We start from the raw sequence: 16,294 nt of genomic DNA, 5'->3' as shown, positions 1-16,294 counted from the left end.
CTCCTTCAGAACAAGCCCCTACAGTACCACGTTTGACCATGAGGTAGGGTTAGTTGGATACGAGTTTAGAATAATGGTCCTGAGTCAGTATGTAAGCACCCGAATATCAAACAGTGGAGAAGGGCAGAATGGTCCGAGAATGATCACAACTATTGTGAAAAATAGGTAGAACATATTTTGTATTCAATTTTTTAACCAGCTCAGCCTGATTAGGAAAATAAGTATGAAGGATCAGATTAGCCAACTTTAATTTATCAAGTAGTTTTTAAAAACTGATGGACATTCGCCGCCCCACCCCCACCCCCACTGCCCTACACACACGCTCACCATCTTTTCAAGCCTCTCTTGGTCCTTCTCACTCTCTGTCTCAGAGGAGACCATATCTGTCTGTGGAGTGTTACCCTATTTCTAATGAATTTTCCATTTGACTCCCTCCTCCTAAAAAAAAATTGATGGATTGTTTTATCTCTTATTTGAGTCAAGTCAAAAATAAATTACAGGCACGCACTTTTAAAATAATTTTTAACCAGGGTGAAAATTCTTGTAGAAACCAGTGAAATCCAGAGTGTTGGGTGTCTTCTGAGAAGTTAACACATCAGGCTCCTAATAGGATATCAGTTACTGGGAGTTTAATTTGAATACATGGGATGCCCCAATAACAAATGTAAAAGGTAGAAATGATTAACTTTTCACAGTCTACTTAAAGTTAATATTGTACCATTCATGTAAAATGTATGAAATTTGCAATTATATGGGCCCATGTACCTCATCTCATACTTTATACATAGGTGTCAAATGCATTATATCTATATATGGTATAGACCCCACAAAATAGGTTTTGCTTTAAACACTCATATGTTAATTTAAAGAAATTAAGAGGAAAAAAACAAAAACAATTTTACTTTTACCTATATATATTCCATGTCTAGTGCTCCTCATTCCTTTCTGAAAATCTACAATTTCATCTGGGATCATTTACCTTTACCTGAAATCGTCCTTTAACTTCTCTTGTACTATGGGACTACCAGCAATAGATTCTTAGCTTTCAATTATCTGAAATTGTCTACTTCCCTTAGTACTTAAAAAATATTTTCATTGAATATAGAATTATGGGTTGACAGGTAGCATCATCATTATCATCATTATCATCATCATCATCATCATCATTTCAGCACTTTAAAGATGTTTTATTGTCTTCTGGCCTCCATTATTTCTGATGAGAAGTCATTAAATTATATGAGCTTGAACTGAAAAGAACAGTTCCTTAGATTCCCAACTTTCTATAGACAAGAAAGTAGATTGGCAGAGAAAGCTATTCAGCTACAGATATGAACCATTTCTTAAGGAAAAGGATGGATGATTCAGAAGCCAGAGCCAAAAACCTAGAGGGTAGAGCTAAGAATCATGAAGAACCACTCTTTGTGACTCTACACAACACACATTCCTTGCTCCCAGAGTAGGAAGAAGTAGCAGCATGTGCCTAGCTGGATTTCAGAAATGCTATGGACTAGTGATTTCTATGTGGGGTTATCTATTGTGGTTATCAGTCCCTTCCCCACCATTGTATGTAGAGTGGACAGAGCGAACTCTTCGGTTCACAGTGCTTCAGATTGAGAGAGACCATGCTGAAAAAGCCTCATCTGCTCCTGAATCTGATTTAGTTGACAACATCCTGGACCTCGAGTCTGGCTGATGCCATAATGGGATGAGACTTTTGGAGTGCTGGCCAAGACTTATAATAAACTATGTTTATTTCCTCTCCTTAATTTTTTTCCTGAAGTTAATAATTGCCTTTTTATTGCTGTTCATTTCTTTTGTACCTACCCAGACTTTCCAATTCCCCACAAGGTCAATCCCATTAGGGAACTGTATCACTTCCTTTTTCTTCTCTGCTGCATCCCTCCTTGAGATCCCATTTTCCTTATCTTTGAGATGTCCCTTTAGGTGTCATCCTTAGAATTCCATTTGCCTTTCTCCTGGTTTTGCTTTTCTATGTTCTTGGTCTCATGTCTTCCTCTTTCTTCATTTACATCTTGTTTTGGTGGAGCACATCATTCAGATTGAAAGATAGCACAATGGCAGAGGGCATGATGATGACAATGTCAGCATTCCTGTTTTTTGTGTCACAGTGTTCAAACGAGGACTCATTGTTCTCTATGTTTACGGCACAGCTGTCATTCCAGAGTCTTCGTTAGTATCTTGAAGAGTCCCTTCACTTCTCTTCTGTGTTAGATCTTTGTTTTCTACAGCCCACATTTAATACTTTCTTGGTTTATTCCTTCTTTAGTAGGAGAACATTCTCCTCTAGTGGCTTCTCAAGAATGGTGCATGGAGGCTAAATTTTTTGAGACTTCATGTCTGAAAATGTCTTTATTTCACTCTCACACTTGACTGAGAGTGTGGGTGATTATTGCTTCTCACTGACCAACATCTTTCTTTCCTCGTCCTTTCTGCTAACAAATTCTGTCCTGTGGCCACATGGTGGGCCATTTGACCAGCTTGGGCCAGGAGTCAAGCTGGTCCACTTAATCTCCTTCCCTGGGACTGTTCATACTGAATGAACAATCTTTCTACAGAGGCAGAGGAGGAGCTCTAGTCTTCTTAGCTGGCATTCCTTAAGGAAGAGACTTTAGCTGGTGGCCACTTTCCCAGCTCAGGTAGTCATCTTAGGGTTTAGAGAATGCAGTCACCACCAGAGAGAAGAGTGTCCTGGGGGTTGTCAGCACTATCCTGGGTCCTGCAGCTAGCTTTTCCTTCAACTGGAGCATTGCAGGAAGGTCCAACCAACTGGGTTCCACCAACCAGGAGCAAAGGTCCCATGAACATCCTTTATGTTTCATGAGTCTTAAGTTCCTGTCACCTGCTTTTGAAAGAAATCCACATGACTATAGAACCACTCCTAGCTGATCATGGCAGCCACCTTTTCTTTTGGATGTTGCTGCTGCTCCTTTGAAATTAAAAAATTTTTTCATACTTTCTACAAATTTTCATATCTGTCCTTTTTCATTTCCCTTTATATCATGAGCATTCTCCAGAGTTACCCAATCTTCATTTTTATGTCATTTTTATGAATTCTATTTAGAAAATGTTTTATTTACCATTACCCAACTAGTGTTTTATTCTTGTGTGTTTTGGGTTTTTTGTTTTGCAAATATAAATAACCTGGCCACTAATGCCTTTTATCATAATGCTTTTTTCTATATTATCCCTCTTAGGCTAGACTTCCTGTGGTGAAGTCATTGAATCGAGGGGAATAACTATTTAAAAAAGCTGAAGCCACAGACCAGCAAACTGATTTACAAAAGGGCTGGGCCAGTTACATGCCCACCAACTGGCCCATTTCCCGACAGCCTTGACTAATAGCATTCTTCCAGTGCTGTGCTAACTTCATACAGGAGAACTAGCATCTCTTTGCCTTGGCTTTGATTTGCATTCATTTAATTACTGAGGCTGAACCCTTCTCAGTAAGTCTATTAACCAAATTGTTTTCCTCTTTGGTGACTTGTCTGTGTCCTTAGTTCATTTCATCTTAAGGGTCTCAGTGTTTTTCTGATCAATTTCTTGAGCACTTTGGACAATTACAGTGTTGATATTTTGCCACATTGCCCATAAATATTTTTCCTGTTGTTTGCATTTTGATTTTGTAACCAATTTTGCTTATAATTTTTAGTTTATGGGCCGCCTCTTTTATTTTGTGATATCCACTGTGACTTCCTCAGAGCCCAACTTTCTCTGGCATCCTAACTTTCTGATCACATCTTAACTTTTGTTGCTTACTTGATTTTAAGGCAGAGCTGCCCTTAGAATTGACCAAAAAAAAAAAAAGGGCAGAAAAAACTGAAAAAGGCGCCTGAGAGGAAGCAGTTGGCTAGAGTCTGAACCCCCTCTGAAATAGAAGAACTGATCTTCAGGGGCCTGGAGAAATGTGTCGTTCCCACCCCACGCCCCCAGACGTTTTGAAACACTTTCCATAGTTCGTGATTAGATATTCTCCCCTTTAAAGTGTGTTACCGTCTCTTCCACACCATAAGTTGAGGACAGTTTTGTTCACCCTGGAACAGTGCTGGACACCAAATGTGCTCAAAAAATACTTACGGAAAAACTAATGAGCGAACGAAAGAGTCTGAAATCTCTCTTTCTACCACAATCTGGGCTCCCTACACTCCTTGCAACCCCCACAGGTGGCCCAGCTCGCCCAGACAACGCGAGTGGGGTGCGTAGGAAGGACAGGGAAGGCAAGGGACAAGAGAAGTGGAGTGACAGGCTGGAGAGACCCGGGGGCACGTATCCCGCCGAGCCCGCGCGACGCTTCTGCCAGCGGCCACTAGAGGGCTGGGCTGCACTGACCAGGAGCTCCTGCCAGGACCGAGGACCAGAGGGCAGGGGGCTGCCGGAACCCAGCCCGGCCCAAAGGCCAGCGACCCCGGCCCCCACGTCCCTCGGCGCCCCGCAGCACACCTTATCCACATACGCAGCCATTGCGCAGGCGGGGAAATTGAGGCAGGGCTCTGCCTGCCATCCAGAGCCCTCCACCCCAGACCTCATCCAGGAATCTCCAGACCTCATCCAGGGCTTCGCCCGGACCCTGACCCCGCGGCCTGAGCGGGGTGTGGCCGCCAGAGCCCCGACTCCTGCTCTGACGTAGCCCAGTGTCCCAAATAACTTCCTCCCCGAGAAGCTTCCGCCGCTGCGGCCGCACGTCTAGGATCCTGAAAGGCCGCGCCCAGGGCAGGCACTCCAGCGACGGTCACCCCGGACCGGCCTTCCCAGAACCAGCTTCCGCCCCGCCCGCCCCGGCCCGCAGGTTCTGGGAAGCCCCCTCCACCACACCGCCCCCGGTCCCGGGGAGAAGGGTGTAGCCCCAGGAACGGGACTGGGGCCATCTTGAGGTTGGTCCTGGCACCGCACGTTTGGGTGGGGGCTTCTAGGACCTAGTTTCCTGGGGCGAATGCCCGTGAGGGGCACTGGGGTCAGCTAGGGACCCCACCAAACACACACGTCCTGATTCCTTCTGCTCTTGTTTATTCCATAAGCACCGGTGACCTGGACTTTTCCCTGTCTGCCCCCCGCTAGTGTAAGCCACAGCCAAAACTCTGGCTCACTGATGTTTGGTACATAGCAGGTGTTCAATAAATATGAATGAACAAATGAATGAATGAAACACCCACAGTCTAGTGGGTGGACTGCAACCAACTTATGTGAGGCCTGTGGTCAGTAGGGAGGGTTGTGGTCAGTTCATGGTGACAGACAGAACCCCAGGCCATAAGCACCCAAATGGGAGAGGTGCACCCTGGCCCCAAGACCCTAAGGTATATTAGGGTGAGGGGTCTGGCCCCTTGGGGTTCAGGGGTTCAGGGCCAGGTTATGGAGGAGTCGGAGTTCTGGGGTGCCTCCTTCCTTCCAACAGACCTGGGCGGGCCAGGCCAACAGGTTGGGCAGCATAGTCAAGCTGACACTCACCTCCAGCATAAAACCCCACTTCATGGAGGCTGGCACCTCACTCTAGCGCTCCAGGAGCTCCCACCACCACTGTCCCCCACCTGGCACCCCAGCCAGGCTCAAGATCATGAGGCGGCTGCCGGCCATGGCCCTGCTCCTGCTGCTGCTGCGGTTTGGTGAGTTTTGGATGTTGTAGGAAGTCAGTCCGCTCCTCCCAGAGGGGCCCCTCTGCCCTGCCTGGAGCTCTAGCTAAGCCTCCAACTCCCTGGCCAGGCTTGGGGCTGTGGCATAGGCCTCCCCTCCCCGCTCCAGTGGTGTGGCCTCCCAGGTGGGTGGGAAGGTCCAGATGTCCTACCTGGGAGAGTGAAGTGGGAAAGGCAGGACGGGGATGTGGGTGCAGGCCCAAGAAGACCCCTGAGGCAGTGACATGGGCAGGGGCTTTGCTCCTTCCCTCCACCTTGCTTTGAAGTTCATTGGCCAAGCACTGGGCTTGCTGCCTCTGCTTCTTCTCATCTGGCCACTCCCCATCTCCCAGATGAAGACACAGGCTGCATGTATGCAGGATCTGAATTCAAGAGCCACTGGGCTCCAAATCCCAGGACTGCCATCAGCTAGGTCTCTGAAGGGGGGTGGCAGAGCTGCTGCCTGAGCCAGTGAGCCCCAGGAGACTGGCCGGGGAGACTCAATGGGAAGTGAGGGTGAAGGTCGGGGCCAGGGGTGAAGGCTCTTGTTTCCACTAGAGAGGGAGGATATGGGGAGGAGCAGGCCCTGCACCCCTGTCCTGTCTGTCTTCCAATCCTGGGTCAGGGTCAGCAGGTGCCAGCCAGGGAACCACACCTGCCAGGCCCCTCCCGGCCAGGCGGGCTGCCCTCTGCCAGGGAAACCTTCCCACATTCCTGGGCCAGCCTGGCCAGCTCGGCTACCACCTCACTTCCTTGTCCTCAAGTCACCTCCCAGGGCCAAGCTGGGTCACCTCAGGCTCCAACTCGGCCATGGCTCCAGGCTTCCTACCAGGGGTTGGAGGGCACCAGGGGGGCATCTCTGTGGAGAGGGCCAGCCTCCCTGGGTTCCCCTCCTGGCATCCTGGCACAAGGATAACAACGCTCTTTGAGGGAGCCCATCTCTGCTAGAGGCTGTAACACCATGATCACTCCCAATAGGTTAAGTAACCAAGGTCATTGCCAAAGTGGAAACAGCAGCCTGCATTTGACTTACAAACAGCTGTGACCGGAGGCCTGACTCCTTCAATGCCATTCTCAGTCCCACCTCTAGCTCTTCCCTCTTGAAGGCTTAGGCTTCTCCCATTCCCACCACCCAAGCCTCCACCAGCTACAGGCCCATGGCCCAAAGGAAGGGCCTGACCCCCTGGCCGGCTTATCCATCCCCCGACAAGACGCCCACTGTGCAGAGCCCAGGTCTCTGCATCACCCCTTCTTGGTCAGACCAGCCCCCTCCGGCTGCTCTCCTTCTGTCCATCTATGTCCCCTTGGCTCAGCCCCCTGGATGTGGGCTCTGCCTTCAAGGAGCTCCTGGGCCAATAGGTGAGATAAGCAATTCTACCTCCAGGGTGAATGAGGTGGGCAGAGCTCTATGAGGCCCAGCAGAAGGACCAAGAACTCAGGAGAAGGGGCCAGGCTTTCCAGACAGTGTGAGCAAAGAGAGCTGCCCAGAGGAAGCTGCATTTGTTAGGCCTCAATCTGGATTAGGACCTGTAGGATCTGGACATGTAGTAACTAGGAGGAGTAAAGGGCCTCTAGACAGAGGGGTGTTGTGAGCAAACCCTCAGAGGCCAGAGGACTCAGCAGGAATGAGAAGTAGAGTTCCTCAGAGGCTGGGGTGAGGAAGCCTGCAAAGCCTCAAGGGGCATCTGCCAGGCTGCAGGCATATGCACTTGATCCTGGGAGTGGACCCTGGATCCATCTGCGTGTATGGAATGGGGAATGAATGTGGGGAGAACCAGGACAATGCTCAGGAAAATTCCCATAGGAAGAGGACGAACCTGTAAGTACCTTAGTGCCAGTGAGTACAGACAGGTGAACGGAGCATCGTGTGCAAGCAGAAACATCAGGCCTTGGAAAGAGCAGGGGGTCAGGTGCTAGCAATCTAACTAAATTATATTGCTTTAAGATGAGCAGCCTTCCTGGGGAACATTTGCATTTTTAAAGGACGCCTTGTGAACACAAATCCGGGAGCAGTAAGTCCAGGGCAGACTTCCTGTTCTCATCACTTGCCTGGGCTTATCCCACCCTTGTCCCCACACTTCTGCTTGGCACTCCTACTTTGAAGAGTGACCAGTCCTGCCTGTGCCTTCTGAGCTTCCCAGCGTCCACTTCCTCCTCCTGCCACATCTACAGCTCCCCCCTACCCCCCAACCCCGACCCCTCAGCATTGGGGAGTACACCCCTTGGACTAGGAGTCTGGCTAGAAGAACAGGGGTCCCATAAAAAACCTCAGGGTCCTCGGGCACCCATGAAGATGCATGGCTCAGCCCTGTGCTTGCAACCCGGGGCCTCTAACCTCCATGGGGCTGGTCAGAGTAAAGATGGTTTCAAAAACAGCTGCCCCACCCTCTGGGCCTAAAAAAGGGTTGGGGTACAGAAATGCTAAGGGCTGAGGTGAGAGAGGCTGTCTTGATCCCCACACCCTAGTTCTGATCATATCTGTCCCCAGTGAATATGCTGAATGGGGGTACCTCTCTTGAGGGGCAGGTATTTCCAGAGTATAGCTGGCACTGCACTGGGGATTGTTGCCCTGGCTGTGGTCTCAAGGCTGGGGCAGAGGTTCCTGCAAAGGCCTAATAGCAGGTCCCATGCCTTGTCCAGAGACACGATGTGAGGCAATGGATCCTGGGGAGATGCAGCCTCAAAAACAGCCCTATCCCCATCACTCTGCCTGTCCCCTCACCTCCCCAACCCCAGGGCATTATGGCCCAGCAGGGTGTCTTGGGCTCCACTGGTAGAGCATACTGAAATGCCTGAGAAGGGGTCGGCTCTTGGGAATCTGGAATCTTGGGAAGACTGACTCATTAAGACCACTGGCTGGCTTGTCTCTCCTTCCCCTGAGACCTGTGGGGCTGAGCCATAGCCTCAGGACTGAAGTTAGATTGGAGACTTACTCCTCAGAACAGACTGTGAGAAGATTCAGAGCTCTGAAATGCAGAGGCAGTTCCAGGGCCTCTCCCTTTAGCTCAACTCCAGGCTGTCCAAAGGGTAGAATGCAGACCCCACAGCACCAGGGCTGAAGGCTGGGTTCTCCCCAGAGCTTCCAGACAAGGATAGGTGTGGTGTTTGGAGGAAGAGACCCCTGCAGGGATGAGAGGAACCATCCTGTCCCAAGCAGGAGTCAAGCCATGACGGGGGTCCCATCACTGGCGTCTTCTGATTGCCTCCTTGTATGGCAAGGAGTCTGTCCTTGCAGATAAGCTCTGGCCCATAGGCCTGGGCCTGTAGACCTCGAAGGGAGGGCCTGTGGAGTCCCTCTGTGGACTGTCCTGAGTCCTTAGGGGGCTGGGTATGGAGTAGAGGAGGGCCAAGTCGACCAGCGTTGGGGACAGGAGGAGCAGACCCTGGCTGTGGCAAAGTTGACTGACCGCTCTCTTTTCTCCCTTCCAGGGACTCAGGGGGCCAAGGCATCGAGCGGTAAGCAACAAGGCCCTTGGGTTGGGGGACAGAAGCGGGCTTATCTGAGAGCTGTGAGACTGGCCAGAAGCTCTCAAACACACCTGGGAGGCGACCCAGAATAAATGGGCAAGGCGCGGGGAATTCCAAAGTAAGGAAAAGCTGTGGCTCAGTAGAACTGGAGCCCAGACAGGAGGATGTCTGATAGCCCAAGAGGACCACTGAGGCATGAAGCATGGAGATGGGGGCAGGAAAAAGTGACAGGAAGCTAAGGATGGTACCTGTTGATTATTCTGCTGTAATAATAACAGACTCCCTTGGGATTACTTACCCTGTGTGGGACCCTCCCAATATCCACTGTCCTTCCAGGAGCCCATTTGTCAGGCCCTGGGGTAAGACCTCTACATGTGTTCTCTCAACCCTCACTACAATATTTTACAGGTGACAGGCATGAGGCACATTGGGGTGGGGGTGGGGTGGTCTTTCCCACAATTGGGAAGTGTCTCCCTGTGTCAGAGGCTGACCTGATGCTCAGGCCTCTGACCTGCCCCCCTCCCCGCCCCCCAATCTCAAGCAGGTCAGGGGCAGGGAGAGCCCTGAATTGAGCAGAAAGAAGCGGGAATGTGGGGCTGGGGCAGAGAATCAGCCATGGAACCAACCCCCAGCGAGCATTGCCTTGTGTTACCCTAGTCTGCGGGCACCCCAGGATGCTGAACCGGATGGTAGGCGGGCAGGATGCCTTGGAGGGTGAGTGGCCATGGCAAGTCAGCATCCAGCGAAACGGAAGCCACTTCTGTGGGGGCAGCCTCATCACAGAGCGGTGGGTCCTCACTGCAGCGCACTGCTTCTCCAAGTGAGTTGGCCAAACCCCGCTCCCTCCCTCACCACTGATCTCCCTTGTCTGCTCCGCCTTCCAGCTGCAATTGCTGCTTCCCAGTCAGCCCTTGCTCCCCGAAGCCCAGCAGAGAGGTCCACTACTTGTCTCACCAGAGAGGTGCCTGGCCAAGCCTGGGGCCCTGTGCCTGCAAAGGCTGGCAGGCTCCTCCCACACCCTAGCCCTGGCCCTGATCCCTCCTCCCACACCTCAAATTCAGGACACTCCCTTTTCCAGCTGGGACTCTGGTTACAGATGAGCCCAAGGACTGGAGTAGAATGTCCCTTCCTCCTCCTCACCATGCCATCCCTGACCAAAGGGCCAGGCCAACCATCCCTGCTACCACACTGCAAACCTCCCGACCCCTGACCTTCAAGGTTTCCCAAGAACCTCAGCTCTTGCCTCACCACAGCTCTGCAATTCCTTTAAAATCTCACATCTTAAATTTAGCAATGCAGGCTCAGAGGGAGTAGTTCTCTGGGCCAATCCCGAGTCGGCTGGCCCCCAGCTGCACCGCCATGGGTGTTTATCTTCACCCCTCACAGCAAGACTTTCAAGTAGGGGCTGTTACTGTCCCCACTTCACAGCTGAGGAAACTGAGTCACAGAACTTGACAGGTGACTTGCCCAAGGTCACCCAGCTGGCCAGGGGTGAAGCTGGAAATTAAAGTCAGAGATTAAAGCCACTTTAGCTTATGCACCCTTAACCACCCCACCCTAATGTGTGTCCTCCTGGAGATTTTTTTGAAGATACTATACAAAGAGAGATGTCAGGCAGTAAACCTGGAAAACAGGAGGGAGGTATGTGGCAGCGGAGAAACACCACCAACTCCTTACTCTTTCCTTTCCCCATCTAACCTCCAGCAACATCCCCTTTGAAGCCCCAGAGGGGCTGCCTCACACCAGCTCTCTGCTCTTTCCCACCAGCACCTCTGAAACATCCTTGTACCGGGTCCTGCTGGGGGCACGGCAGCTGGTGAAGCCAGGGCCGCATGCCATGTATGCTCGGGTGAAGCGGGTAGAGAGCAACCCCCTGTACCAGGGCATGGCCTCCAGTGCCGATGTGGCCCTGGTGGAACTGGATACACCTGTGACCTTCACCAACTATATCCTCCCTGTGTGCCTGCCTGACCCCTCAGTCACTTTTGAAACGGGCACGAAATGCTGGGTCACCGGCTGGGGCAGCCCCAGTGAACAAGGTAATGGGGCAGAGGCAGAAAATGGGGGACATACCTAGAGATGATCCCAGGAAAGTTGGGGGCCACTTTGAACCAACAATCTTTTTGTTGATATGGGTACACATGATGTCTACTGAAATGGGTGGAGTGAGTATGGGAAAGAGGCAGCAAACTCAGAAGGAGGAGCCATAGAGAAGTGGAGAGAGGCCAGGAGCTCAGCCTGGTGCACGGAAGGAGGGAAGGAGGAATTGTCCCACAAAGCCCTGAGCCAAAAGGTCTAAAACCAAGCAAGAAATGGGGAGCAACAGAGCTGTGATTCTCGAGAACCCAGGGCCACGGGGTCCTTGGTAAGACTGTCTGCTAAGATGCAGGGTGTTTCACTCCTCCACAGACCGCCTGCCCAACCCTCGAATCCTGCAGAAACTTGCTGTGCCCATCATTGACACACCCAAGTGCAACCTACTCTACAGCAAAGATACTGACTCTGACTTGCAGCTGAAAACCATCAAGGACGACATGCTGTGTGCCGGCTTCGCTGAGGGCAAGAAAGATGCCTGCAAGGTACGGGCTGGGATAGGCTGCGCCAGAGGCTGAGCCCTGCTCCCTAGGCCCAGGTCAAGGTGGGAACTAGCCCAGCCTGGTTGAGGCCCCAGTAGGTGGGCTCACAGTCCAGACCAGAGCTGTGCATTCAGTCAGATGGGAAAGGCAGATCCCTGGACCCCACCCAGGGGAGTCAGTAGGTGTGCAGTGGGGGTTGAGAAAATATACTTTCAACATACCACTCTGAGCAGATGGTCTGAGAGTGCTAAAGAAATGGGCACCCCAGGCCAGAAAAGGAAGGACCAGCCAGTAGTGTGAGGAGAGCTGGGCAGGGACATTCCTAGGGCTGAGAGTTGAGGAGAGGAACAAAAGGAGGAAGACAGCTATGTGTGCCTGTGTACCTGCTGGCTCTTGGGTCCCTGTGGGCTGACAGTTCCTCTACTTCCTCCACAGGGTGACTCAGGGGGCCCTCTGGTATGCCTTGTGAACCAGTCATGGCTTCAGGCTGGGGTGATCAGCTGGGGTGAGGGCTGTGCCCGCCGGAACCGTCCAGGTGTCTACATCCGGGTCACTTCCCACCATAACTGGATCCATCAGATTATCCCAGAACTGCAGTTCCAGCAGGCCAGGTCAGGTGGCCAGAAGCGGGAACCCCGGGTCCAGCAGCCCCTTGATCAGAATTTTGCGCCCTGCCTGGCAGCCCACACCATCCTCCTGGTCCTCACCACCCTGCTCACCTGCCTCTGAGCCCCACTCAGGCAGGTGGGTGAGCACAGCCTCAGGGCCTACGTGTACATTTGTAAATAGCTCTGATTCTCCCTTCTTTCAAATGCCCAGTTATTTTTATTTATGTTCACCCTCTAATAAAAACCCGACCTCCGTGCCAGCTGCCTGGGTGTGGACCCTGAGGGGGAGGGGAGTGGAGAGGCACCAGATGGGGGTGGGGTACTGAGCTGTGAGTTGGGGACAGTGCTAAATGGGGACATGTGGAGGGTTGGAGCACATGGAGGGTGAGGCTCACAGTGGGAAGAGAGCTGCGGCAGGCACACTGGAAGCTGGATGTCACTAGATTCCAGGGCCTTGGTGTCCCATGACACCTGTCCCCAGAACTCATAGGCGGCTTCCCTGCTCATTGTCCTTGCTAATGCAACTCTCACCATGTTGCCGAGGGGCACCTGGACTGGGCCCTGGGGGCAGTGATAGGCCCCCCACAAAAAGTGGGGGCCTGGCAGAGGGTCCTGGAAGAGGAGGGCTTTATGGGGTATGGAGGACTCACTGCCCTCTCTGAGCTGGTTTTTCTCCTATAACCCAGGACGGCGCCCCCACCTGCCTCTCGGGGTGACTCAGTAGATGGTGAATGTACCAGAGGGTGCAGCAGGGCAAGGCAGTGATGCGGATCCTGCTGTGGGCTCCTGTGCCTGCCCGCCTCCTTCCTAGGCTCCAACCCCACCCAGGAAACTGCCTGGGGACAGCTCCACTGGCGCCCTGCAGACCCAGTGCCCCAGAAGGCTGGACCTCCCCAGAGCTTGGGGATGCAAGGATCATAGTGGCCTTATCAAATCCACACACTGCATGGGCAGAGCTGTGACAGGTGTCACACAAAGGCAAGACCCAGGCCACTTGGGCTGTGAAGGCTGAGGCTCTGGCAGCTCCCTGGGCTGGGATCCCTTCTTTCCTCCTTCCACAGGGTTCAGGGTCCAGGTCAGACTTGGTGACTTTAATGGTTTGTGCAAGAACCCTCTTGCCCCGCAGAATTCAGAAATGAGCCGGAATCCTGCATAGAGGCCCCACCCCAGGCCTGCTGCCCGGCTTGATCCCAGCTCTGGGGCCCCACCCTCTCAGGCCTTGACCTGTCATCAGCAACCACACACAATCTCCCTAAACCCACCCCTCCTTCCCAGTGTGCCCTGTTTCAGCCTGTCACCACCAGGAATCCAGCATAAACAGGTCTCTGGAGCTCAGGCCCCAGTGTGTTCACAGCCCTGCTGTGATGGTGCAGATGCCCATAGGGCAGCCTTAGCTTCACAGGCTGGCCACAGCAGACCTCTTCTGCAGCCAGGTGGTAAGCTCCCCAAGTGGGCCAATTCTCAAAGGGTACCTGGGTTCACCTGCCATGCTCAGCAAACACGGACTGGATGAGACTCCTAGGAGGGCAGGGATTCTTCTACTGCTGCCTGTACACATCCATGCCTCCACTCACATGTTCATACCCATGCACACCTATGCACATAGAAACACACACATATGCAAGTGCATGCACGCACCTGCTTATGTACACACAGCCACAGCTTGCCCGCCCGATGCCAGGAAGAAAGTAGGCCTGGATATTTATGGAATGAATCAATAAGCACTTAGCAAGCCCCTGCTATGGACTGGCCTTGGGGACAGAGTGGGAACAAATTCTGAATTCCCTTCTGTGCTCCTTTGCCAGGTGCATCCCTGACTCCAGATAGGAAGGACCAGGAGGTGCAGCAACTGGTAGAGGCTCACAGGGGCCCCACTTCCCAGCTGGCTGCTCTGTGGCCCTCCAGGGACTGACTGTGCTGTTTATCGCTCTCCTCTAGACCAGAGATGGGTTCCAAGTCCCTCAGGGGGCAGCAGGTGAACCAAGGCTTAGGCAGGGGGGCTGGGTGTGGAACCAAGCTGTGGGTGTCCTGAGGGCAAGTTCTCGGTCATCCTGGCTGGGAGCAGAAGCTGGCTTGGGTCCTGCAGCCTTAGAGAGAGGCCTGGGCAAACCCTCGACCTGGCTCTGGGGGTATAAAAAGCCTCAGTTCCATGGTGGTGGTGGGGTAGAGGTTAGGTGGTCCCTGGAGGGAGGCCTCTCTGCAGCCTCTGTGGGGAAGCCAGAACAAAACCTGACTGCTCGGAGATGGCCAAACACCAGACTCCACTAGGAGGACTAGCCATCCTATCTCTGCCTCCTCCTACCTGCTGTCCTTGCTTTCTGAGTGCCCCGGGGTCTGCTATCACCCCCCGATCCTCCTACTGCAGGACAGGGGTCTGGTCAGGTTGAGAGGCTAACGGAGGATCACAGACACCGCCGGGGCAGCCTAGCCGCCAGTGACACCCCACCCAGATGGACTGGGAAAGTGAGTCTGGGGTCCTGGGTGTGGCCCCTGATGCAGCCACTGGGCTGCTGCAAGCTGCCCTGTCCCACACATTCCCCTACTCCAACACTGTCCCTGCCCAGACCCAGGGCAGATGCTCAACCCAATGGCTGTGGAGAGACAGGGCAAACACTCATGCAGAGACCATGGGATTAAAAGGGAAAGCAGATTTATTTCATGCCATTCACAGTTTGCAGCAGGCTTAGTGTTGTGAAAGTAGGTTAAGGAGAGACGTGCTCCCAGCTGTCACGGGTGCCCTCTCCCACCTGCGTGGGGATGCAGCTCAGACACAAGTTTCCAAACCACCACCACACAGCACCTTAGAGCCATCTGCCAGGTGGGTGGGAGGTTAGTACCAGGGCCCCGCCAGCTGCAGGAAGAATACAGAGACTGATGCCCCAAAGGTGGGTGGAGGGCAGTGGGCCCCCACCCACCTTGTAGCAATCATAACCTTGTAGCAATCAGAATAGCCTATAGGTGAAGCAAGAGGAGGTAACCAGAACCCTTCCTGGGAGCCACAACCGAGCCTGAAAATCCACACACATGCCCACACACCATACACATGCACACATAAGCATGATCAGCCCCAGGAAGGAAAACTGCTAGACCAGGACCCTAGACCCCTTCTGGCCTCAAGGAGCAGAGGTCAGTCATGGCTCTGATGTCACAGGACAGGCACTGAGCCCCAGGCCTGATGTCACCACCCAGGGCTCAGGTGCTCAGAAGGCATGGAGGAAGGAAAGGCAAAGAGGGGATACAAATCAAAGTTCCCAAACCAGAGACCCCCCTTCCCAACCTGGGAACTATGCACCAGTGTCCAGATTTGGTCTGTCTTAGGAAAGTGTGGCTCACTCCAGGTGCTGGGGTGGCGCTACTCCTGCTGAAGGGTGCCAACCACACAGGCTCTGTAGAACAGACGCACAGCTGCACTATGGGTTCAGCCCTTTATTGCCTCAGCAGTAAGGTGTCAGCCAGCCACTGCCACTAGCTCTGGAAAGGATGGAAGATACCAGAAGCACCTGTTGGGTGGACACAAGTAAATGCAAGGGAGAGAGTCAAGGTGAGGTGGGGCAGTGCCTGCCCTTGTGCAAGTCCCTGGAAGGTTCTGGTCATAGGCTCTGGGGGAGGTTCAGCAGCTAGGGACTTACACAGGGAGCTTGCACACGCCAAGGACCCGCCTCCCTCTCCTGTCCTGCTCCCTGGCTTCCTGGGGCTACAGGGCTGGTGGCCCTGAGGCTGCCCCAAGAACTGTGTCCCTTGCCCCTCCCCAGAACCCTCCACAGTGGGCAGGCTATGCCACGATGTCCAAGGGACAGGGCTCCCTCCTTAGCTTCAGGACCCAGACTGGATAGCTCTCTCCTTTCCAGTCCTTTGCTTGGACAGGAGACAAGCTCAAGGCTTTAATGGGGACACCTGAGATGCTCTGGGGCCTCTCCCAAGTACTTGCCTGGCAGAGGGAACTAGAGGAAGTTCCAGGTTTGTTGTTGGCGTCAGGAAGCTGGGAGATGCCAAATTTAGTCTGTTCTGAAAGCAAACTCCT

General features: G+C 53.0%; 1 protein-coding gene across 1 annotated transcript; it reads left to right on the top strand.

Moving 5' to 3' along the window:
* Positions 1-5,553: 5,553 nt before the first annotated feature.
* PRSS27 (serine protease 27) lies at positions 5,554-12,498 on the top strand. The gene is made up of 6 exons (XM_039885057.1): positions 5,554-5,615; positions 9,051-9,077; positions 9,747-9,909; positions 10,857-11,128; positions 11,499-11,668; positions 12,101-12,498. Exons 1-6 carry the CDS (start codon positions 5,567-5,569, stop codon positions 12,392-12,394), a joined length of 975 nt encoding a protein of 324 aa, XP_039740991.1. The 5' UTR covers positions 5,554-5,566; the 3' UTR covers positions 12,395-12,498.
* Positions 12,499-16,294: the final 3,796 nt, after the last annotated feature.

Source organism: Pteropus medius, unplaced genomic scaffold (genome assembly GCF_902729225.1).
Source record: "Pteropus medius unplaced genomic scaffold, Ma_sr-lr_union100, whole genome shotgun sequence".
Classification (NCBI taxonomy): Eukaryota; Metazoa; Chordata; class Mammalia; order Chiroptera; family Pteropodidae; genus Pteropus; species Pteropus medius.
The sequence above is the reverse complement of the archived record's forward strand: the minus strand, read 5'-3'. Positions and strand labels throughout refer to the sequence as shown.